This window comes from Furipterus horrens, unplaced genomic scaffold, assembly GCF_987537825.1.
Source record: "Furipterus horrens unplaced genomic scaffold, mFurHor1.1.pri manual_scaffold_8, whole genome shotgun sequence".
Taxonomy (NCBI): domain Eukaryota; kingdom Metazoa; phylum Chordata; class Mammalia; order Chiroptera; family Furipteridae; genus Furipterus; species Furipterus horrens.
In genome coordinates, this window is record NW_028327178.1 from 69,946,092 (window position 1) to 69,972,796 (window position 26,705).

The 26,705-nt window shown below is 38.4% G+C and overlaps 1 protein-coding gene across 2 annotated transcripts; it reads right to left on the minus strand.

Annotated features, from left to right (window-relative positions):
* Window positions 1-3,416: 3,416 nt before the first annotated feature.
* Window positions 3,417-20,870, minus strand: NAA20 (N-alpha-acetyltransferase 20, NatB catalytic subunit). 2 transcript variants are annotated; one of them, XM_090285995.1, is made up of 6 exons: window positions 20,749-20,867; window positions 12,278-12,302; window positions 9,569-9,659; window positions 9,176-9,311; window positions 4,520-4,665; window positions 3,417-3,817 (listed from the first exon to the last, which is right to left on the minus strand). In XM_090285995.1, the coding sequence occupies exons 1-6, from the start codon at window positions 20,799-20,801 to the stop codon at window positions 3,732-3,734; spliced, it is 537 nt and encodes a 178-aa protein (XP_090142121.1). In that variant the 5' UTR covers window positions 20,802-20,867; the 3' UTR covers window positions 3,417-3,731. The 2 variants fall into 2 exon arrangements, with proteins under 2 accessions (XP_090142121.1, XP_090142122.1); XM_090285996.1 differs by lacking the exon at window positions 4,520-4,665 and having other exon boundaries at window positions 3,726-3,817; window positions 20,749-20,870.
* Window positions 20,871-26,705: the final 5,835 nt, after the last annotated feature.

Genomic DNA, 26,705 nt, shown 5'->3' on the forward strand with positions numbered 1-26,705 from the left:
ACAGGAACTTTTAAGGTGTGGTTTTCTCATGCCTTTTCCATCAAGATATTTTATGCACTCATCTGAAACCTTTAACTTTTTCTTTCATATCTTCAGAATCACATTGAGTTCCATTCCCAGTTCTGCCACTTAAGTGTAATTCCACCTTTATTTTCAGTTTCTTCATTCATAAAATAAGCTAATACTTTGCCAACTCATTTTGAAGATTAAACTAGATAAGTACTGTACCTGAAGCATTAGTAAGTGCTCAGTAAAATGTTCATTCCTTATAGAATAAAATGTGCTTGGATTAATTTAACTTCTAAAATTCCTGCTTTTGTAGCCATTAATACTAAGTGCTTTTCAAAACAGTAGTTGGAAAATAATATACAAATATTTATGAACAAGGTCTTTTTTACCAAGAACATATTAGTCAAATTTCAATTATGCCCTAGTTTCCCAGCCTGGTTGAGCTCTGTATTGGCTTGTTTAAAAAATAGTAATACATCTGTCATGAATAATGTTCCACACTCAAGTTTGGGAAACCCTAGATTAAGGGTTAATTAGGCCTTATTAGTGAAATCCCTTTACAGGCTTCTCAGAGCCTTTGATGTGCTACTATACATAAGAATTACCAATAACAGGACTTCCGGCCAAGATGGAGGCTTAGACGGACACGCTAAGTCTCCCTCTACAACTAGAGAGGAATACAACTACTTCAAAACAAAGGATAACTAGAAATTCCAGAAAATAAAACTACACGGAAGCCCAACATATGAAGTTATAAACCAGCGGTGCCATTCGGGCAGGTAAGAGTTAAAGAGGGCAAAGCTGTTTGCGGAGCAGCAGGGCAGCGAAAAATCCCGGCGGCAGTCAAGCCCCTGGCAGTGCGCGACCCCAGCGCTGGGGAGAGCGGCCACCGCATCGCCTTGAACAGTGAGGCCCAGGGGGGCGGGAGGACGAATCCCGGTCTCCTAGCTGAATAACTGTGTGAATCCATTTTGGACCCCCGCCCCCAAAGAAAGAAAGCACCACAGGGCTGCGAAATAGGTCGCAGACAGGCGCCGGTCGCTGACTTGTGATGCCAAACGGCGCCGGTGGCTGGGTCATTACGAGTACACAGGCACTGCCCCCGACAGCCGGCCCAAGAAAACAAAACGCATCTGTCAAAATGTGGCAGACAACTATAGAAATCCCGGTGACACAGCTCACCAGGCAACAGATAGAGAACCTGACAGATGAACAGATAAGAAACCTGTCAGAGGCTCAGTTCTGGGCCATTGTTATCAGGTGGCTTACAGAATTCACAAAAGAGCAGGAAAAAGATAAGAAAGAAGCGAAAAACATTCATAACGAAAGGAACAAAACCGCATACGAGACAGATGGTGAGGAAAAAAAATCCAGAGTTCATTTCAACAAACTGGAATATGGAGAAGGAACAAGCAGTCAACCAATGCAGCGAGAGGAAATGGGAAGCAACAATGAGAGGATCAGAAACCTCTGGGACAGCTATAAAAGGCCCAACATAAGAATCATTGGTTTGCCAGAGAATGAGGAAGATGAACTAGAACTTGAAAAATTGAGTGAAAATATAATAAAGGAGAACTTCCCAGACTTGGGGAAGGAAATAGACTTGCAGGTCCAGGAAGCAAGGAGAGTTCCCAAGAGACTGGACCCAGGGAGAACCACTCCAAGACACATTATAATCAAAATGTCAAAAATTAAAGATAAAGAGAGAATCTTAAAAGCAGCAAGAGAGAAGAAAAGAATTATGTACAAAGGGGTCCCAATTAGACTATCAGCAGACTTCTCAAGGGAAACCCTACAGGCAAGAAGGGACTGGCAAGAAATATTCAAAGTAATGAAAATCCAAAACCTACAACCACGAATACTCTATCCAGCGAAACTGTCATTCAGAATAGAAGGACAGAGAAAGTGTTTCCAGGACAAAATAAAACTGAAAGAGTTCATTAGATCCAAACCACTGTTATATGAGATGTTAAAGGGACTGGTTTAAAAAACAGAAGCTAAGGAGATGAAACAAAGGCAAACTAAACAGGCAACGAGAGTGGAAAAGGAACTGTGGGTACGGGAAGCATATTGGGGGGAGGTCAACAGGGAGGGGGAAAGGGAGGGAGATGATATAGGAATTGGGGATCAAGGTAGGAGGGAATGGAATAAGACGGAGAGAGGTTGGGAGGAACTGTTGCACAACTAATGGACATAATCTAAAAGGGGGGGACAACTGGAGGGAGGGGGGCAACCGGGTAGAGGGGAGCAGAGGGAAGGGAAATTGGCACAAATGTAATATTTTAACCAATAAAACACATTAAATCTGGAAAAAAAAAATACCATTAAAGAATTACCAATAACAATACTGGCATGTTCCCCAAACTTACTGGGTAAGGGAGTCATTTCTTAGAGTACCAATAAATATTTCCCAGTGTCCTATAGTAGAACATGTGTGCCCATAAACCTGATTTCAGCCATACTGGTTCAGTCTTCAGACCAGTATTAACAGTTGAGGTGTCAGATTCTGACTCTTGAGGAATGAGGCTGCCTAATCAGTGAAGAGGAACATTTGTGATTTTAACATCCTTTGGCAAAGTGCAGTCAAAGGGTGAGATGAAAACAGGTCAAAATGCTAATAAAAATGACTACTCATAGTCTAGCTAAAATTCTGTTTATATTACATGTATGTATAAGAAAAAAAATAGTGACCATGTTTTCAATGCAAACTCAACACTTTCTGGGGAGCACCATAAAGGAAATGAATGAAGGAAAAAGTTATTCTCTCATAATAGAACACAAAGGATTCATTTCTTGTTCATCGTTCACCTTCAACTCTACCAAAATAAATCCTTTCAAAAGTAAAAGCTTTTTAATAATCATTTCTGTGGGTTTTCCTTTAGCTACTTCTTTTACTCGATGTTTTATTATCACAGGTAATGAAAACTACCCATGAAAATATGTGGTTGGCCTGTGAACTAGTTACGTTACCTTTAGGAATTAAATTCTTTTTCCCCTTTAAATAAACCTCAGCATCTTTTTATATTTTGAAAGGCAGGACTTAAGGAAAGTATGGGACAAAACAAAGAAAGGATCTGGGACTAACAGTATGAAAACAAGTAACTGGGAAGAATTTATTTTGCATTAAAAAGGAAGCTTAAGTATGCCAGACAGGGATTGTTTCAATTATGCATTTTTTAAATGTTTCATATATAAACAAAAAATTTAATTGAAAAACAATATATCCTAAATGATGCCTTCTCAATCCTAATTTAGTTTCACAGACATCCAGGAAACATTTACAGCATCAACGGAGCATTTTATTATACATCTTAGATTTAGCATTTCATATGTGCTTTTAAAGCTTCAGTCAGTAGTTCAATACAAAATTAAAAAATATATATATATATATATTATATATGCAACAGTGGTTCTCGGGCATTGAATTTAGAAGAAGATTGGAGCAAGTTTTTTTCTTTTTCCCCTAACATATAACGAATACTATGAACCATGATAGTAGAATGTTTCCTTCTGACCTAGCTGCCTTTCTGATTGAATTTTATCAGTGGACAGCTTCAGTAGGTATGATATTGCTAACTGGAAACAATGAGATATAAAATATTTTCTTAAATTCTTGAAGACCTAAGTGAATACTTTTCTCTAACAGAGCTCTAAGATGATCCAATGAAATAATATTGTCCATAAAATATCTGGAGCATCGGTCTAAGAACCACTGCCTGGGGTTATTCAATGTCTTCAGGCCTCACAGGATGAGGTAATGGTATGATGGATTTCTTCTCAGTATCCCTGGAAAGTGCTTTCCTCATATCTGTTAGGAGGCAAAGTTATATATAAGTAAGTCCCAAATTTCAAAGCATTTTACATCAAGTTTAAAGTACAAAGGCAAAGTCTCAGAAAAGGTTTTGTCCCCTACCCCCACTTTCACCAGATTCTAAGAGAAATGTATTTATATAAGTGAGAGTCACAAGTAACCAGATGCTAACCAAACACCAACTGGGATTCAGCTCTTAATACAAATGTTCTTAGTAAATAACATGCCTGTAATGTAGTACAACAATTGATAGTAATAAGCCATTGGTTAGTTAATATAAGTTGACTAGTGGTAGATTTGTAAAGGCAAGTTAAAGGAAATTTAAATTTTATGATCAACTTCAAAATACTAAGTCCAGCAAATATAATTCTTTTAAGTGAATTAAAATAATTGAATACAGTAGTCCTTCGCTATATCGTGGTTCACTTATCGCAGCCTCACTGTATCACGGGATTTCTAAAAATATATTCAATTATTTATTGCAGATTTTTCACTGTATCGCAGAATTTTGCAGTACTGTATACATATGTTGTTAAAGTTACGTAGGTTTAAGAGTGTAGAACAAATGTAAGGTTCCTACTTCACGAGGGGGTCTGGAACTAATACCCGCGGTAAGTGAGGGAATAGTGTATTTCAATCTGTAGAATGAATATAAGTTTTGGCTTCCTCTTGGGGATTCTGCCAGAGAAAGGAGCTTACCATAGGCGTCCTCATCGGGCTCCCCATTGCTGGCTGAATAGTACTCTATGACCGTCCTGTAGACACTGTAGCCCAACTGTTTGTACATGTTGACTGCAACTTGGTTAGATACTCTTACAAAGAGGTCCACAAAAAATCCACCTTTTCTTTGTTTCACAAAAGGAAAATGTTAGAATGTGAGAAACTGTAGAAAACAATAGGTAATATATTTTTTAAAAACAATAGTTGATTTTACTTCGATTACTACTCATAGAATGGTAGTAATAGGATCCTACAGCTGATTGCATCATAAATCAATTTTTTTTAATATTGCTGAGGACTTATGACAATCATTTCACTATATGAAAAGATGGCTTCCTGTTTGCATGCTAATATTCACAAAACCTACAATACATATTTTCTTAAACTATAAACTTTTTTAAAGCATTATTTTTTTACCACAATTCTGCTAACTGGCTTAAAAATTGCTTTCTATTTTATGTCATAGTAATTGATATGCTCACTTTACCAATTAAGTCATGCAATAATTTCACTCATATGCACAAATTAAAGATTTTGAAGCAAGTGCCAGATGGCCATGGCCCAAGTGTAGCTGTAGGAAATTGGTCACAGCCCTGAAGCCCTCAGGTCCCTCTGGTCAGGGACAGCCCCTCGATATACTGACTCTTGTAATCATTAGCCCTCTGCTTTTTGCTGTAGATTTACCATCTACCATAGTTCAGTTTCTCCTATTTATGAACTTTATATAAATGGAAACATACTTTATTATTTAGTGATAGGTCTCTCAGTATTGTACAAGTCAGCCTAGGTGTAGCTGGAGCTTGTTCATCTGCATTTTGTTTAGCATTCCATTATATGGATGTAGGCTACAATTGTCTGTGGTACTACAGATAAACACTTCCAGTTTTTACTATTACAAACTATGCCGCAATTAATAGTTTTGTCTCTCATGGTACAATATCAAGTCTACAGCTAGGAATGTCATCACTGGCTCACGGGGGTATGCACATCTTCAGCCCTATTAGATATTGTCTGTTTCTCAATCTACTTGAACCACCTTACACTCCAACAGAAGTGGATAAGACTCCGCTACCACAGTACCAAGGCTTGTTGCATTAGACTTGGTTTTTGAAAATCTTATGGCACAATGGTATCTCAGGGAATTGACATTCTGGATTACTAACAAGGCTGAATATATTTTGCTGGACATTTAGATTTCTTGTTCTGGAGTCCTTATTGGTGTCTTGTGTTTTTCTTTTTCCTCCCTTACGCTATAGTTCTATGTATTCTCGATATTCAATATTGTGTAAAGGCTGTCACAAATCTTTTTTTCTAATTTGCATATCTTTCTCCAGTTTATGCCTTGTCTTGTCATTATCTTTATGTATCTTTTTTTAAATCCTCGCCCAAGGACATGCTCATTGATTTTTAGAAAGAAGGGAAGGCAGGGGGGCGGGGCGTGGGGGAGAGAAACTTCAATGTGAGAAACAGCCATCGGTTACCTCTCATACATGCCCTGACCAGGGACTGAACCCAGAACCTAGGTATGTGTCCTGACCAGAATTTGAATCCACAGCCTTTCGGAGTATGGGACGACACTCCAACCAAGCCACACCAGCTAAGGCATCATTATCTTTATGCATCTTTTGATGAACAGTTACTTCATTTCAATGAACAAATATATGAACCTTTCTTTTACAGTTAGCATTTGTTATGGCTTATCTCAGAAGTTCTTTTCTACCTTGAGGTCAGGTAGATACTCTTGTATATTTAACTTGAAAGGGCTTTTTAATTTTGCTTTTCACATTTAGGTTTTTAATCTGGAATTGATTTGTGTGTAGTAAGATAGTAATCTGGGAAAAAAATTTTTCCCATATGGATATCCAGTTGTGCCATCACCTTTACTGAAAAGTGTATCCTTTCATCACTCATCTACAATTGCCTCCTCTCAGGTATGTAAAAATCTCTGTATTCCTGGATCTGTTTCTCAAATTCTGTTCCAGTGCTCTAGACAACTACTCTAGCCCTAACAGTCTTACTCTTACATCTTGAATTTAAAGGGACAAATCTGCCCATTTTGTTGTTCAGGAATATATTTTCTCTTTTTGGCTCTTACCATTCCCCTATAAGTTTCAGAATGAACTTAGTCCCACAAAAAATACTTGAGCCCTGGCTGGTGTGGCTCAGGGGATTGAGCGCCGGCCTGCGAACCAAAGGGTTGGTAAGTTTTGATTCCCAGTCAGGGCACATGCCTGGGTTGTGGGCCAGGTCCCCAGTTGGGGCATGTGAGAGGCAACCACACATTGATATTCTCTATTCCTCCCTCCCTTCCCCTCTCTCTAAAAATAAATAAAAACTTTAAAAAAAACAAACGAGATTTTGATTGTAATTACATTGACTCTGTGAACCAATTACTAGTTTACTATATAGCAAGTCCTCTATGCCACAGTGGTAGTTTATCTCTCCATTTAGATAGGCTATCTGTAATGTCTCTCAAAGTTTTATGAACTTCAGAGGTCTTGCAGCTTTTGTTAAGGTTTTTTCCAACAACTTTGCTTAACTTTCAGTCTAAACCAGTGACTTTCAACTAGCATGCCGCACAATTTTTTAAAATTTGCAATATCTGACTGTTTAATCAGGGGTACTGATCTCTTTTCTCTTAGATTGTGAAGTAAAAAATATGACAACAGCCAACACAAGAGTCACCTATTTTTGGCCAGATCAGCAAAAAAATTTTTTTGGTAGGCCACAGAATTTTAGTAATTAGTTTATGCCATGAGATGATGAAGGTTAAAAATCACTGGCCTAAACATTTACTTTTAGATTCTCCTGGGTTTTCTATTTGCACAATCTTAGTGCAAATTAAATGTTTCTTCTTAATGCTTATATCTTTTATTTTTCTTGGTTTACTGGTGCTGTCTAGTATTTCCAGTATATTACTGAAGAGGGGCAGACTATAAATATCTTTGTCCTGTCCCAGATTTTAAAAGGAAAACATTTAATGCATTCTCATCAATATTTACTACAGGATTTTTACAGATACTCTTTTCAGTTTAAGAAAGTTCTGACCTTTTATTTCACAGTTTGCTAACAGTTTTTAACCAAAAAATGAATACTGAATTTTATCAAAACATTTTCTGCATTTACTGAGATAATTGTTCTCCTTTTAATATACTACAGTGGTGGAATATATTTACAGATTTTATTTATTTACTTTTTAGAGAGGGTAAGGGAGGGAGAAAAAGAAGGAGAGAAATACTGACCAGTTAGTTGCCTCTCGCACAGCTCCAACTGGGGACCTGACCCACAACCCCAGTCATGTGCCCTGACTGGGAATTGAACCAGCGACCTTTCAGTTTGCTGAAGCTCAACCCACTGAGCCACACCAGCCAGGGCTGAAGATTTTCTAATGTTAAAACAACCTTCCCCTGATATAGCATCCTCTTTATGAATTGCTGAATCCATTTTACTAAGATTTTTCTGGGATTTTTGCATCTATAATGAGATTTTCCTAATATTTCTTGTCATATTTTATTATCGAGGTTATCCCAGCCTTAAAAAATAAGTTGGGAAGAATGCTTCCTCTTTTTGTTTGTGTAAAATTGAACTTATTGTCATTATTTCTTAAACAGAATGGTAAAATTTTGTCAGAAAACCCACAGTTCTCTTTATGGAAAATTTTTGGCTACTGATTGAAATCTTTAAGTCAGGGGCCAGCTCACGATCTATTTTTGTATGGCTCAAGCTAAGAATGTTTTTTTACAATTTTGAAGGGTTGTTTAAAAATATATATATATATATAATCTTGTGTGTGTGTGTGTGTGTGCCCAAAACTCAAGAGATGCTGTAGGACAGTATTTCAATTGTTCAGGGAAAACAGACAAACCTTACATATCAGACACTAGCAAGCTACTAGTTTTCGATGTAGTTCAAAAATGCAACAAACATCATGTTATATTCCCTTTGATGACAATATCTTTATGAAGTCATGTTTTTGGCAGTTACTGTGATTTAAAAAAACAACATGAAAGTCACAGTGAAACAGGAATGCAGGTGGTTATGTCGGTCTGTTTCCAAGGTTTGAAAAGTTATACAATACCTAACAGGTGCATGCATCTCATTAGTCGGTAACCACAATTATTGAACAATGAAATAAAAATATTTTTTCTTAATGTTTTAATTTTTTTTTCTAAACAGCTACTTAGTTTTTAGGATATAAATATTACTGAGTAGCTAGGGCAGAACTGCTTAAGACTGAACTGTTTCCTTTTGGCCAAGGGGTATTGTAAAATAATTATTAAGACACTAAGGGGAATGTTAACAGAGAATGTGGGACTATCTACCATAGTGGCAAGAACACTAAAAGAAAGCCTGAGGGCCAGTCTTTGATTCCACCAATTACCCAGCTTGTAAGTGAATGCAGATCACTTACTTTGCCTTAATTTTCCTCAGTGGCAAAACAGACTATAAGACCACTCTGAATATGTGACAGAATTGTTGTGAGGACTACTAGAGGCTAAAAATGAAATTTCTGTAAACTGTAATGCATGATATTTATTCAGCCTGAAGGGAAAAAAATAATCTTGTAAATGTTCACAAAAAGAAAAATCAAATGGTCAGGGTTCATAAATTATTATTAGAAAAGCGGGATCTCACCTTTCTGAAATCTCCTCTAATAACTCCATGAGTTTAGCAGCCAAACCAAGGCGTCGAAATTCTGGGGCAACAGAAAGAGCTGTGACATGCCCGTGCCATTCTTCCCTAGCAACTGAGCCTTCTGCTTTACCCATAACTGTCAACAAAAGATTGTACTCATTAATACACACAAGGGTTTACACATAAATGTAGAATTACTGTTTGATACATTTTTATTATAAAGAAAATTAATGACAGTTTTAATTTATAGAAGGGAGCAGTGAGCTAATGGTTAAAATTAAAATTATAGACATCGTGATTATACTTTCAATTCTTTATCAATTTAAATCAGTTGAAGCCTATATTAAAATGTTAACTACCTATCCAAAAAAGTACTAGTGGTATTATACTTACTATAACCCATTAACTCTCCACCCGGTGCCTCTGCAACAATGAAATACTCTGGCCAATGGGCAAGGTACTGTAAGTAAAAAGGAATCCCATACTAGAGTCTTGTTAAGGAGTGTGAAAAGCGATGGACAGTAACAAGTTCTTCATAAAAGGGATATTTTAAAGAAAGTTTTCTTTAAAAAGTATATTGTTACTTTATCCCTAGCTCTACATATGTGATCTCTATAATCATATCCTTATGTGAAATAATTAGGTTAGCACCAATTTTTAACAATTACTGACTGGTTTCTACTTTAGCTTCAGCTATGAGATTGTGAAAGTAACTTTAAAACTAAATACTTCCTAGTAAATTATGAACTGGTATAAATTTGTACAGTTCATGTATATTGATTGTGGCAAAGTTGTACAGATTTCTATATTTTGGATGAGAAAATTTTCTTCTCTCCATAATAAGTTGCTTCTTACTTTGGAAGCAAAACAAAAAAACTACTTCCAGAGGCAACTTAACAATTACCCACTTTTCCCTTCCACTGATTCAAATTTTCCATTTCTAATAATGCAAATAAAAGCCAACTTATGAGTAAATGCCTGAATAATTTGTTCATTACTTAACTCTTCAACCCTGTTGTCCTTACTAATATGTACTCACTCCTATATTCTTAGTGTAAGCTTGCTGATCCAATTCCATAAAGGGACATCATCAATCATACATTAAAAAAAAAAAAGTTCCTGGAAACCCTGTTCAGTAAATTCTTCAAATTCTCCTCTGAAGGGTAAGCTTTATTTTCAATACCCTTCAAGCATAACTCCTAAAATGACAGACCAGCAAGTCTTCCTGCCATGTAGCTCTAAAACACACCATAACTTCTCTCCTCTGGTTAACAGAGTAGACCCAGAAGCTCATTCGCCAACCACAGGGATCTGGTTGGTTATTTTCAAATATGGCTTCACCTGGATTATGAGATTTTTACTGTAAATTTTATAGGTAACTGGATGTACACCATGTAAGTTGATTTGCATCCTAACAGTTTCCCTATTATGCAGTGAAAATTTCTCTGTCATTCAGAATTCTTCAGAATCCTTTTATTTTTTTTAAAACATGGAAAGGTCTTTTTAATAGGTCATAGTTTTAAAAATATAAATGAAAACTGGAGATTTTTTAAGCTCTGTTTTTTACATGTAGCCCTGTTGTCTCTATCTAGTTAATTTTTACTGCTATATAGTACAGTATTCCATTGTGTGAAAAGTCGATTTAAGTATACTATCTCTTAACAGTGGACATCTGGGTTTTTACCACTTTCTCGAAAACTTTAAAGTCCTTTATGAAACAGAATAATTTTTTTAGCCATTTCTTTATTGTTGTGTGTAAATGTTACCCCAAATTTTTAATATCATTCTGCAACAAATATTTTTATAATTATATAACTAAGAGGTTAACAAAGATTTTTCTGTAAAGGGCCAGATAGTACATATTCTAGGCTGTGTGGTTCATATTTTCTCTGTTGCAACTACTCAAACTGGAAAACCCGTGGACAAAAGCTACAGATAACAGCAAATTATTCAGTATAGCTGTGTCCCAATAAAACTTAATTTACAAAAACAGGCAGTGGGCCAACCTTGGCTCATGCATCTTAGTTTGCCATGCTGACATAATTGCCCCTGTTGTTTATTATTTTCCACTTCTAGGAAATAGAATTACATTGCCAAAGTGCTTTCCAGAAAACTAATGCAGTTTATACCCTCACTAGCAATTTATGAGAATATTCCTGTAATTTCACCCTCCCAGCACTGTTTTAACATTTTAAAAAATATTTTGGTAAGTTAATAGGTAAAACATCACATCTCATTTTGGTTTTAATTCACATGTATTTTGACTGGTGAGACTAAACTAGTATGTTCACCAGCCTCCGATATGCCCTCTTTTATTAAATTATCAGTTAATATTACTGTTCTACCCTAAAATGGATAATGATAACCCAAAAACCCAACTCTGTTTTCAGCCACCAAGAATGTGGGGTTTGTCTGTTAGTAACTTCACATGTCTTTGCCCATTTTTCTACTAGGGGACATGAGAGATACTGCTAATTGTTACCCGAAATCCTCTCTTTACTTGAGTAATAAGCCCTAATTTAAAGGTATGCACATTCTGGGACTTTTGAGGCAGGTGCAGATCAATGAGATACACAAGGCTGTGTGGTACTTCCCAAAGGTACCCCTTAAAGGGAAAGGCACTCCCTATTTCCCCTCTGTTGATCCTCCTACCAGGAACATTTGCTCTGGCAGCCATGGGATAGGAAAGCCAAGACCACCCTGGGAATGACAGAGCGGTTCAAGTGAAGAACCTGGTCACTGGTGACTACATGGAACCACCACATGCCCTGGACTGCTCATCATTTCCAGACTTCAATCACACAGACAAAAATAACCCATCTTGCTGAACTCACGACCTTCTGTTGTGTACAGCCACAGTTCCTACTGAGAGGGAAGCTGTATTGTTTTAGATTTATGAGGTCATTATATCAGCAGCTTGTCAGGCAGGTTTAGGACAACTCTTGTTCCCAGTTATTTTTGTGAATTGCTTTCAATGTTGCTTATGGTGTTTCCTTATCTACAAGTTTTAAAGTTTTTCAGTACTTGTCTATTTTTCCCATTTGTTTCTCTATTTTCTTCACTCTTAGTAAACCTTAATTTAACTTTTTGAAAAAAGGATACAGTTTCAGTAAGTGGATCCAAGTTACTGAAAGAAATGAGAAATGTCAGTAGTAAGTAGTGTTTACAAACCCATTTTAAATAAGCCCACTAAAACTAAAAAAAAAAAAAATATGAACAAGAAAATCAAACATGCTAAATCCACTTTAAAACCAACTTTAGGGCTATGGAAGATACTTTAAATTACTTAATGGCATATTGCAAAATGATAGTTGCAAAAAATTTTTATTGTGAGAACTTTTAAGATCTACTCTCTTAGCAACTTTTAAATATGGAATAGTATTATTAATTATACTCACCATACTATCTATCCATTACATGCCCATGACTTATTTATTTTATAATTGGAAATTTCCCACCTTTTAACCTCCTTCACCCATTTGGCGTAACTTTTTAAAAATTTTTGTATGCAACCACAAAAGACCCCAAATAGCCAGAGTAATCCTGAGAAAATTAAAGCTGGAGGTATCATACTCCCTGACTTCAAACTAAACTACAAAACTACAGTAATCAAAATAGTATGGTATTGGCAGAAAAAACAGACACACAGACCAGAATTGAGAGCCCAGAAATAAATCCACACATACACGGGCAACTAATTTTTGACAAAAGAACAGAGTATACAATGGAAAAAGGAAATAGTATTGGGAAAACTAGAGAGCCATATGCAAAGGAATGAAATACTATCTTATACCATATAAAAAATTAATTCAAAATGGACTAAGATTTTAATGTAAGACCTGAAATAATAAAATACATACAAGAAAACAGACATTACACTTATAGACATTGGTCACAGAAGTGTTTCTGTGAACTTGATCTCACGTGCAAGTGAAACAGAGCAAAACTAAATTAATGGGACTATGTCAAACTTAAAACATCTGCAAAGCAAAAGAAATCATCATCAAAACAAAAAAGAAATCAACCAAATGGAGACGATATAAAGAACTCATAAAACTCGGATCTGACTTCCGGCCAAGATGGAGGCCTAGACAGACACGCTGGGTCTCCCTCCACAACTAAGAAGGAATACAACTACATCAAAACTAGAGACAACCAGAAGTTCCAGAAAATCAATCCGCATGGAAGTCCAACAAAAATATAAAGAAGGAATACCCATTCAGACAGGTAGGAGGGGCGGAGCCCAGGCGGAGAGGACGCGGTGCAGTGGTAGCGGCAGCAGTGGCAGGCAGGTGGAAAGTGCAGTCACACATTTTAAAAAGTGGAGAAGGGACACCTGGGAAGCAGTCTCAGTTCCTGATCAGACCACACAGCTCACGGTCCCAGTGCCAGGGAAAATCAAGCCTCATTGGTTCTGACAGTGCAAACCAGTAGGGGTTGGGGCAGAGGAAGTAACTGCTGGTCTCTCAGCAGAGTCCACTTGTTTAAAGGGCCCCCACGGTCCTAGAATGTCCACAGACCCACCCACTCTGGGAACGACAGCCAGGGCAACAGCTAGAGAGAGGGGCCAGTCCCATATGAAAGTGAGAGAAGTGCCTAGAAAAGGGGCGAGAGCTGAGCAAGCGGCATTGTTCCCTCTCTGACCCCTCCCCCACATACAGTGCCACAACATGGTGAAATGAGTCGCCCTGTACTGATGAATACCTAAGGCTCCGACCCTTACAATGTAACAGGAGCGACAGCTCTACCTAAGACACAGAGGTAAACAAACACAGGAGTCTGTCAGATGAGGAGACAGAAGTATGGCCCAAAAGGGAGAAGAGATCAAGATTCCAGTGGAAGAATGAAGCGAGGAGGAGATAGCCAACCTAACAGATGAGGAGATAGCCAACCTAACAGACGCAGAATTCAAAACACTGGTGATAAAGATGCTCACAGGCTTGACAGATATGCTTCAGTATGACAAACACATAAGGGAGGAAGTGAAGGCTCTGCTAAGTGAAACAAAAAAAACCCCACACAAAACCAATGGTGAAGGGAAGGAAACCGAGGTTCAAATCAATGATTTAGAACATGAAGAAAAAAACAGTCAACTAGTGCAGAATGAGGAAACAACAGTTGAAAAAAATGAGGACAGGCTTAGGAACCTCTGGGACAACTTTAAACGTGCCATCATCCGAATCATATGGGTGCCAGAAGGAGAAGAGGAAGAACAAGAAATCGAAAGCTTATGTGAAAAAATAATGAAGGAAAACTTCCCAAATTTGACGAAGGTAACAGACCTACAAGCCCAGGAAGCACAGAGAGTCCCAAACAAGCTAGACCCAAAGAGGACCACACCAAGATACATCATAATTAAAATGCCAAAGGTTCAAGATAAAGAGAGAATCTTAAAAGTAGCAAGAGAAAAGCAGAGTTACCTACAAAGAGGTACCTATAAGACTATCAGCTGATTTCTCAGAAGAAACTCTGCAGACAAGAAGGGACTGGCAAGAAGTATTCAATATGATAAAAAGCAAGGACCCACAACCAAGATTACTCTATCCATCAAAGCTATCATTTAGAATGGAAGGGCAGATGAAGTGCTTCCCAGACAAAGTCATCGGCAGCCGTCCATCTCGAGAGACGATGGTGTAGCTTCTTAAGAGTCTATCTGCACCGCTGAGAATGGCTGTGCAGTCCGACTCGGGAGTGACACGGTATCTGTCTCCTCCCGTGTTGAATCGACATCTTGCGATGACGCTGGAGTGTCCTCTCCAGTGAAGCTGAAGCTACAGAGCCTGGGCAGGGTGATATGGAGGGTCTGCTGTTGCCCATGCAGCAGACCCCCCCTCTCTTCGCAGCTGAAGGGTCCAAGGGAAAGACGGAGTCAATACAGCTTGGCTTCAGGTGCGCCGCAGGAGTTGCCGGTGTTGACTACAACGTCAAACCGCCTTAGGGACTCCGGCTCCGGATTTTCTGTCGGGGTTTACTCCCTTAGCCTTTCCCCTGAAGAGGTATGCCGCAAGGCAGCGGAGGTTTTTTGGAGTCAGAGTTTTCCTTCTCTCCAGACAAAGTAAAGCTAGAATAATGCATTATCACCAAGCCATTATTATATGAAATGTTAAAGGGACTTACTTTAGAAAAAGAACATCAAAATTATGGACACTAAAATGACAACAAAGTCACAACTATCAGCAACTGAATCAAAAAAACAAAAAAATCCAACTAAGCAAACCAGAATAGGAACAGAATCAGGTACAGGGATCATTAGGAGAGTTATCAGCTGGGTGGGGAAGGGGAAGAAATGGGGAAGTGGTGCAGGGATTAAGAAGCATAATTGGTTGGTACAAAATAGGGGGAAGTTAAGAATTATATAGGAAAGGGTGAAGCCAAAGAACTTATATGCATGACCCATGGACATGAACTAAAGGGGGTGGGATTTCTGGGGGAAGGGGAGTACTGGGCAGAGGGGAGCAAAGGGGAAATAAATTAGGACTACTGTAACAATATAATCAATAAAATATACTTTTTTAAAAAGGAAAGAACTCATAAAACTCAACAACAACAAAAGCCAATTAAAAATAGGCTGAGGACCTAAACAGACACTTTTCCAAGGAAGACATACAGAGAGTCAACAGACATATAACATCACTAGTTATTAGGGCAATGCAAATTAAAACCACAATGAAATATTACCTCATACCTGTTAGAATGGCTATTATCAAAAAGAAATATGTGTTGGAGAAGATGGGAAGAAAAAGAAACCCTCATACACTGTAGGTGGGAATGTATATTAGTTCGGCTACTATAGAAAACAAAGAATTCCTCAAAAAATTAAGAATAGAACTACCATAGGATACAGCAATTCCTCTTCTGGGTATTTACCCGAAAATGCTTATGCATAAAGATATATGTGCCCTATTTTCACTGCAGCATTATTTACAATAACCCCTGGCTGGTTTGGCTCAGTGGATTGAGCGTCGGCCTGCGAGCTAAGTGTCGCTGGTTCGATCTTCCAGTCAGGGCACATCAGAGAAGGAAACTCTGACTCCAAAAAACCTCCGCTGCCTTGCAGCATACCTCTTCAGGGGAAAGGCTAAGGGAGTAAACCCTGACAGAAAATCCAGAGCCGGAGTCCCTAAGGCGGTTTGACGTTGTAGTCAACACCGGCAACTCCTGCGGCGCACCTGAAACCAAGCTGTATTGACTTCGTCTTTCCCTTGGACCCTTCAGCTGCGAAGAGAGGGGGGGTCTGCTGCATGGGCAACAGCAGACCCTCCATATCACCCTGCCCAGGCTCTGTAGCTTCAGCTTCACTGGAGAGGACACTCCAGCGTCATCGCAAGATGTCGATTCAACACGGGAGGAGACAGATACCGTGTCACTCCCGAGTCGGACTGCACAGCCATTCTCAGCGGTGCAGATAGACTCTTAAGAAGCTACACCATCGTCTCTCGAGACGGATGGCTGCCGACGACGATTATTTACAATAGCTAAGATATGGAAACAACCCAAGTGTCCACTGATGGATGACTGGACAAGGATGATGTGTTATGCATGTAAAATGGAATATACTCAAAGAAATGAAATATTGCCTTTGTAACAACATAGATGAATCTTGAGAGTATTATGCTAAGTGAAATAAGTCAGACAGTCATAGATATCGACAACAGAATGGTGGTTACCAGAGGAGAAATGGGGTGAGGGAAGGGCAAAGTGAGTAAAGGGAGTCAGATACATGGTAACAGAAGGAAACTAGACCTCAGGTGGGGAGCATGTAACAGAATACACATATGTCGAATGCTGGTTAATACTGTATATTATTAACCAATGTTACCCCAATTAACTTAACTTTTTTTTTAAAGTAAAGTCAAATTAAAATGATCAAAGCCTAATAGTAGAAAAGAGATCTTTCAGGTTGTAGATACAGGTATGACCATTCCCTCTTGATAGGAGGGTGAATAAAAACACTGACGACTTTGATTTTGCTGCTACATAGAAAAACCCTTGTTATGAATATTGTTTAAAGGAAAAGGAGATTAATACTAAGTGCCTATTATGGACTACCACTGCTCAGCACTTTCTCTGAAAGATAACAATTAACTTTTTCATTAAAAACAGGCAATTAGAAGATAGACATTTATTATCAATACTTAGCCAACAGAATTAATGATCAAATTACTAGAGTAACAATTTTTTTAAAAACCATATAAAATTTTTTTCTGTATGAAATTGCTAATATCATTAAACAAGAGAGAGAACTGTAAAACAGATGATGTTCATTTGTGGTGTGTTACTTCAACAAGCAATGTGAAGGCAAGTAAATTCAGCCAAACTTTAGGGACTAGGATGGTGGTGTTTTGGGGGCATCCATACTTACATTATTCATATACAATTATATTGCCAAGAACAAATTATTTCATCATATATTATAAGCATTTCCCCAGACCTACCATAAAGTTGTATGATGTATTTAAAGAAAACATTTTATTTAAAAAAAATTTAGTGACATGAAAGGCATTGTTTTAATAATTTTATGAATCTTTTTAATGTCTAGCCTAATAAAAGACAGCTAGATTCTCATATCTGTCTGTTATACTTGTTGTTGCAAGACCACACATCTGAAAAACTCCACTATGAGAGAATAAGAGTAGAAAAGGCAAAAAAACACTTAAGTATTATCATGGAAATAGCTGTGACCTCACAGAGCCCCAAAATAATCTTGAGGGGCCCCAATGCACACCTGGAGAATCACTTGCTCTAACATACCCTCTCCTCTTGCCTGAACTCTCCAACAGGCCACCCCTGCTTCTTGATGTTAGCTGCTTTCTATTTCACAAAGAAAATACAACAGTAAGAAGAAATCTTCACCAAGTTCCCATCACTGAACCCACCCCCTATAAGCTTCTGCACTCTTACTCTCTTTGTTCTCCTATAACCATGCCTGGAGTTCTAGTAAGCAGACCCACTACCAGGACCCTGCTCCTGCAATTCTCCACTCCCTTTTGGAAGAAATGTGTAAATATACTTTACAATTAGCCATCAGCAGTTCTTGACACAATTCCCCACTCCCTCCACCTGAAATAATTGCAACAGCTCAGCTTCCAAGACCCCACCACCAGGTTTTCCTCCCACCTCACTAGGCCACTCTAACACTCAATTGATGCCCTAGGGTACCATCTCAGAGCCTCTTTTTCTACCTACACTCACACCATCACTCGTGTCACTAGCCTCCAGGCTTCAATACCATCTACATAGTGCTGACCCCAAATTTCTATCTTTAACCCAAAACTAAACTTGAGACTTCGGTGCCCAGATACCTACCTGACTTCTACACCTGGGTATCTCGGTGTACATGGCAGAGAATCCCAAATCCTATGATGGCCTTGTCCCCTCACACTCCCACACTCACTCTGCTCCAGCGACACTGGACTACTTCTGTCTGAAAGGCATCTTATTATTCTGCCTGGAATTTCCCTGATCCCAATATCCATATGACTCACCCTATCAACTCCCCTAGGTATTTCTTCAGTGACACCTTCCCTAACACCCTAACTAAAGTTGAATCCTCATTCACTTCCTATTTCCCTTTCCTGTTTTCATAGCTCCTTTGTACTGAACACTAAGTCTGCATGTATTTATTTTGTTTTCCCCTCTACAATGTAAATCTCATAAAGATAATTTTTCTTTCATGCTTTGTTCACCGGTATGGCTCCATGAATAGTTACACAAATAATTTTCCAAGAAAAAATAAAACATTTGTTAAATTCTAATGTTTCTACATCCACTGCTTCTTTCAGTTCTTGCTGCAACACCCTACTCCCATGATTCTCAGAGTTCTCTACAGAAATGCACCAAAGTGAGAAATAAGAGAACCTGGGGAGGAAGAGGAGTTCCTCTACAGGTGTACTCTGAAGAGCCCTTGTTAAGTTGAATAATTCTTTGAACTCTAGTGTTTTATTGTACATATTCATGCTTATTTTCCTTCTCTCTATTCATTTCCACATGAAATAGTGTTGTCCCTTCCCAGACCTTCAGTTAAAACTGATTCTCCAAGAGGCTTAGCCTTTTCCATTCTTGAAGCTTCAAGGCACATTGTCACCTCCCAGGCCTGCACTTCGCAAACCCAAGCCTTAGCTAAATCATCTTCTCTGGGCCATTGCCAAGACCTCCTAAATGGCTTACCTGCCTGGTACACATTCTCTAAGCTCCTATTCCACACAGCTCTATGTTGAAGTACTCAGGCTTCAGAGCAGTGGTTCTCAAACAGCTGAGAATTTACATTTCCCAAATGTTCCCCAACCGTCAGGGATCACACTTTAAGAACCACTACTCTAGTGCCAATCTCCTTGGGTTAGATTCCTTGTTTGACCCACTCCCACCGCAAGGCTTTAACACCTGGGACAATACACTTCAGCTCTCAGTACCTCAGTTTGCTCACACATAAAATGGGGATAATGAGACTACCTATTTGGAGAATTGTAAGGATTAAACGGGATATTACAGTGCCAATGCTGGGATCAGCCAGAGCTCAACAAAAATTGCTTTAATTATGCTGCTTCAAGTGGAAGTGACCAAAAAAAAAAATCTTTCAACAGGACCAAGTGTAAACCCCTCAACAATGGAGCAAAAGTGGTTTCACCATTTTCTTTCTAGCTACAGTTACAGAAACCCTCTAAAGTCACTTATTTCCCAGTTGTCTGGCCACACCTCAAGCTTTTTCACCTCCAACACCCCCTTCCTTCTCCAGAACTTCCTCTCTCATCATTATCAACATTTTGTCCATCCTTCAAAAGCTGATGTGGGATTGGTGGGTGGCTGGGTGGCTAGGTGGGTATGTAATGAAGCCAACGTAGCAAATGTTAACTGTAGAATTCAGCGGATGTTTCTATAAAGTAGTTAAGAGTTACACTGTCAATTCTTTAAATGTTCATAAATTTTCACAATAAAAAGTTTTCTTTAAAAAAAAAAAGGTGCCTACAAGTCACATATCCTGACAATTGGGACTGAAATAAACTGTAACAAGTGGGCCTCGACCAGAGCGTGTCCGCACCCTGACCGTGCACAGCAGGCGAGGAAACGTCCAGGCTGGGCCCGCCGCTCCGGCGACCAGAGATGCAAAACCAGGGCCCGACTGCGGAAGGGACCGCTGCGGGTGGTGCCACGACCAAAACGTCGTTTCACTCACAAGTGACCCGTCAGCACCAGGTGGGCTGCAACACGCACTTGGCTATTAGCTACTGATCTCGCAGATGAACTCAGCGGCCAGTCATTTTGGGGTGTCCGCGGCAAAGAGAGGAAGCCGAGTCGCTGGCCCATAGGGAGCAGCCAGAAAGCAGGCCGTGGGCGCAGGGCCCGCCCCTACTTCCGACCACCACCCGGCGCAGCTCTGACAGCCAGCAGGACAGACTGTCCGCGCGCCGCCCCTCAGCCAAGGCAAGGAGGGCAGTCTGCGTCGGTCCCGGCCCCGGCCTCTGATCCCGCAGCCCCCGGGGACGCACCAGTGGCGGCGGGCGGGGCTGAGTCCGCGAACCCCGACCCGGGTGAAGGAGGGCAGCCGCCAGCACTCGCCAAGTTCCCATCTCACTTACATGTTGTTGAAGCGGAACAGATCGTCGCACGTGAAGGCCCGGAGCGTGGTCATTACGCCGCCGAAGTCCGCTCTCCGTGACCTCGCCCGCCCTGCCGGAAGTCATCCAGTGAGCGGCTGTGCCGCGGGGCGGGGTGAAAAACTTCTTCCGGGCCACCAGTTGCCCGGCAACCACGCAACAACGCAGCTCCCCTTGGCAGCAAGTCAGGAATTGTCAGACCACCTTTGTAAAGTCAAGGGGGTCTTATCTCTCAGAAGCTGGGAATACCTCTATGCGGGTGACTGCAGAGAGTAGGCAATGCGATCACCTGCGAAGGAGACACAAAACTGCCGGGACTAGGAAACCAAAGCAGAAAAGTGTTACTCAGGATCACTTAGGTGCCCCTTGGTAAATGAGGAAGGAACTGGAGAGGAATGGGATGATTCATGGTCCAGGGAGTCCTGTCCCAATAATGCGAACCATTATGGGATCTCAAATTACCTCATAACATGTTTTCTTAAAAAGGAAAAGGTAAAATTAATTTTAATAATATATTTTATTTTGCCCAGTATATCCAAAATATTATCATTTCACATGTCATCAATAGAAAAACTGTTAATGGAATATTTTACTTTTTTTCATATGTCTTAAATTGTGTGTGTATTTTATGTTTGTAATATATTTCAATTTGAGAACTAAACTGTCATCAGAAATACTTGTTCTGTATTTAGATTTCATTAAATTTATACATAAAATGTATGGTTAAAAAACATTTGGATACCCAGTTTCCATCATGGTGTTTTCAAATAACAGAATGAAACATCGGTTGTCAAGTTTAAATTAAAGTGAAAAATTTCATTCAGTTGCACTAGCCACATTTCCAGTATTCAATAGCCCCATGGGTAGTAGGGACTACTGTGTTGAATGACCCAGGTCCAGAGGCTAAGAAATGAGCACGTTCTACCCATCCTTGGAGGTTCTTTCTCCTCACTCCTTTTCCAAGCAACTGCTGAGGTGGTTTTGAGGGACAGGTTGCACAAGTCAAATCAGCTCAAAGGACTCCTCAAGAAGAAATCTAAATTCTAAGGCTCTCAAATCTCTATCTGCCCTGGGGCCCAAGTTGGTCCATAGGAATCTCCTCAGCAGGCCCCTGCCAAGACATATGGCTCAGGCACAGAAGGAAGAGAGATAGCAGATAGTTGAGGAAGTACGTAGGCCCATATGAAGGATTTTCCAAGATCTAAGATCAGCTCCAGATATTGTTTCCAAAACCTCAACAATATAGGCATGTGAGTGTAATACATGTGTAAAGTCCCTGGGACTTACAAACTCATATCCACAGGTACTACAAATGCACCAGGAAGGCAAAATGTGACATAATGAGCTCAGCTTCCTCCTGACAGGTGTTTAAACAGAGGGAAATTTTAGAGGCAATTTCATATCAGCAAACCTTAATGTGCCACAATAAATGGATGTTAAAGGATAATTTTTTAGAAAAGGTAAAATTATTCTTGTGCAAATATAAAATGAACATTTGTCAAAGATTTTAACTCGTTAATCAGTGAAAGGGCCAGGAAGATGTTACACCCTGTTTACAGGAGAATTTAAAATGCACAAGGCAATCAGAATTGCTGAAATGTACTCAGAGTGTAAAGCTTGTAAATATCTATAGAGTAGTAATCTATTGCCATCTCCTGGACACATATGAAGCATTTATATTTCTATAGACAAGAATTATTTTCATTACTATCAATTTCTACAGCTTACGGTTTTGTAAAATAGGTCAAAAACAATAAAAAGCAGAGCATACCTGGAAAGGTGTACCTGACAAGATACCCAGTCATCATTTTTTGGTCATTTCAAAATGTCTCACAATTTTTTTCTGACATGAACTAATATTGATTTGAACTTTGTTCTTTGTGAAGTTTTTGTGGTTTTTGTAATTTTTGTTTTGACTTATTAGCACTACACACGTAGGGAATTCATGACTATTTTATGTTGGTACCTGTTAAAATAACAGTATAATAAAAGCAATTTTTGTTTTTAAAAACCACTGTGGATTTAACACATAGGCAATTCTTGACTCCTGCAGGAGCTGGATGCTGTGGGCTACCAGTTTGCAACCATGGATACAAATTATTATTCAGAATCATCATTTCCATCCACAGATCAAAACTCTAAGGTAGCTACATGGCAATGGCAATGTGTACCAAGTTATGAGAAATGTGGAGGGAATTAGAACATCCTAGAACCACAAGCTGGATCTCTTTTCTCAAGCTGGATCTCTTTTCTCTCCCTATTTGTCTACTTGTCTTTAAACTGTTGTCAGTTTGTATTGCTGAACACCTGAACACTTCCAATAACTTAGCATCTAGAAGAGTGCCTGGCAGGTGTTCAGTAAATATCAGTTGGATGCATAAATGAAAAATGACATATAGATTATACAGAAAATCATGTCATCCTTAGTAATTTACAAACAGGTATTCACATTTATCAGCTAAGTTATTTCACTGTGTCTCCATTTCTGAAACAAGTGTATAATAATAATATTCATCTCATTGGGTTGTTATGAGGATTAAATGAGCTAATATTTGTAAAGCACTTGGAATAGTTTGCCATTTATGTGTTTGTAAAAGAAAATAAATAAAATTAAGTATTTTGCATTTTGAAAATTTTTAACTTTGAAATGTAGAGTGTGGGAGATACAAAACCCTGGACCATGGAACCCCTTAGCACAGTCAGTGCAGGAGTGGTAGCACATTGTTCATGTCCTGGTGAGCTGCTTGTTTGAGATGGACAGATTCTTTAAAAGCCACCTGCCTTTCTCATCGTAGTGCTCCACTGAAAAAAGCCTATATGTCAGCACGATTTGTTTTATTTATTTTTTAAAAGACTTCTTAGGGCTCTACTTTTTTTTTGTTTGTGTTGTTTAATGAAAGTGATATATGCACCTTACTTAGAAAGAAGACTTGTAGAAATGTACAAAAAAACAAGAAAAAAAATCACTCAAAATTATACCACCCAGAAATAAAACATGCTAACCCTTGAAGAACTTCTTTTTATGCAGTTTTAGGGGAGTGAGAAAAATACTTTTACTTAAAAGAGGCTCAGATAATATGTTAATATTAAATAAAAAGAATTACTTTTATTTTTAAATTTAACAGAATGAAAAGGAACTGACTTAAAACTAAAGAGATTCCTCAGCACTAAATAGGTACCTAAAGGTTTCCTTTAAAGCTTAGGTATATATTTTATTATAACATATATATTAAATATTATCTCAGCATCTTAAGGAAAATCATTAAGAGATTGAAATTGTATTTTTTTATTATACATTTCAATTTAGGACCCTATTGTCTCATTTTATTTATTTATTTAAATGATTGTGAATTATTTATTTTTAAAATATTTTATTGTTAATGCTATTACAGTTGTCCCGGTTTCTCCCTCTTTGCCCCGCTCCACCTAGCTCCCCCCTTACTCCCACAGTCAATCCCCACATTATTGTCCATGTCCATCAGTCATGCATATATGTTCTTTGGCTAATCCCTTCACCTTTTTACAACCAGTCCCCACCTCATTCTGCCCCTCCTATAAGGCTGTCAGTCTGTTCCATGGTTCTATGCCTATGATTCTATTTTGCTCATTAGTTTATTTTGTTCATTAGATTACACATATAAGTGAGATCATATGGTATTTATTTTACACTGCCTGGCTTATTTCACTTAGCCTAATAGTCTCCAGTTCCATCCATGCTGTTGCAAAAGGTACGATTTCTTTCTTTTTTACTGCTGCATAGTATTCCATTGTGTAAATGTACCAAAGCTTTTTTATCCACTCGTCTACTGATGAGCACTTAGGCTAATTCCATATCTTGGCTATTGTAAATAACACTGCTATGAACATAGGGGTACATATATTCTTTAGAACTGGTGTTTCAGGATTCTTAGGATATATCCCAGAAGTTGAATCACTGGGTCAAAAGACAGTTCCATTTTTTAATTTTTGAGGAAATGCCATACCGCTTTCCACAGTGATTACACCAGTCTGCATTCTCACCAACAGTGCATGAGTGTTCCCTTTTTTTCACATCATCATCAGCTCTTGTTGTTTGTTGATTTATTAATGACAACCATTTTGGCAGGTGTGAGGTGATATCTCATGGTGGTTTTAATTTGTATCTCCTTAATGGCTAGTGATGTTGAGCATTTTTTTTCGTATGTCTATGGACCATCTTTATGTCCTTCTTGGAGAAATGTCTATTTAGGTCCTTTGCCCATTTTTTAACTGGGTAGTTTTGTCTTCCTGGTGTTGAGTTGCATGCGTTCTTTATATATTTTGGAAATTAAACCCTTATCCAGTGTGTCATTGGCTAATATGTTCTCCCATACAATGGGTTCCCTTTTCATTTCGATAATGGTTTTTTTAGCTGTGAAGAAGCTTTTTAATTTGATGTAGTCTCATTTGTTTATTTTTCTCTTTGTTTCCATTGCCCTAGGAGATATATCAGCAAAAATATTGCTACATGAGAGATCTGAAATTTTTTGCATATGTTTTCCTCTAGAATATTTATGGTATCATGACTTACAGTTAAGTCTTTTATCCATTTTGAGTTTATCCTGGTGTATGGCGTAAGTTAGTGATCTTTCATTTTTTTGCATGTACCATTCCAGTTTTCCCAAAACCATTTATTGAAGGTTTCCCAACACCATTTATTGAAGAGACAGTCTTTGTATGCTCTCACCTCCTTTGTCAAATATTAATTGACCATAAAGGCATGGTTTTATTTCTGGGCTGTCTGTTCTGTTTCACTGATCTGTATGTCTGTTCTTATGCCAGTACCAGGCTGTTTTGATTACAGTAGCCTTATATTATAGTTTGATATCAGGTATTGTGATCCCTCCAACTTTGTTCCTCTGTCTTGAGATTGCTGAGGTTATTTAGAGTCTTGTTTGGTTCCATATGAATTTTTGGAATACTTGTTCTAGACTGTGAAATATGCCATTGGTATTTTAATAGGAATTGCATTGAATCTATAGATTGCTTTGGGTAGTATGGACATTTTAATGATGTTAGTTTTCCAGTCCACTTATTTGTATCTTCCTTGATTTCTTTCTTCAGTGTCCTATAGTTTTCCTTCTTAGTAAATTCATTCCTAGGTACCTTATTTTTGTGTTGTTGTTGCAATAGTAAATGAGACTGTTTACTTAATTTCGCTTTTTGATAGTTCCTTACTGGTGTATAAAAATGTCATCAATTTTTGAGTATTGATTTTGTATCCCACTACTTTGCCAAAATCACTTATTAGGTGTAGTTATTTTTTTGTGGCACCTATAGGGTTTTCTATGTACAATATTGTGTCATCTGAGAATAATCCTATTGTCTCTTTTTAATGAAAGATTAGCTGATTATAATATTTGCATGTATTATTGTTATTTTTCAGAATGTATGTATACATATGCATTGCAACTATGCATCCCAGTTGTTTGGTTTTAAGTCTATAATTTAGTGTGTATAACTGCCACCACCATTTTCGTTACAGTTTTCCCATTCAATTATTTTGATTCACTTATGGGTTGCCTAGACTTTATTATAGTGTTTTATCCTTTTTATTTTATTTTATTTTTTTTTTGTTTTGCTTTGCTTTGCCTTATATTCCAAGGGCTGGTCCTCTACAGCAGAGCTCCTTGGTCTATTAGAACACCTGATTGGAATATTGGCTGTATATCCATGCATCCCATGTTCTCTCCCATAACCCTCAGAACTTTGTAAGCATCATTATTCCACTTCTTTTTTTTTTTTTGTAAAGTTGATGGGGAAGAAGAATACGGCCTACATGATTTTTGCTTTTCCTTTTGTGGGTGTCTTAGTTTAATATTTATTTTATTTTTAATTTTTTTAGGGAGAGAGAAAGGTAAGGAGGAAGAGAGGTTGAAAAACATTTTTGTGAAAGAAAAACATGGATTGGTTGCCTTCCA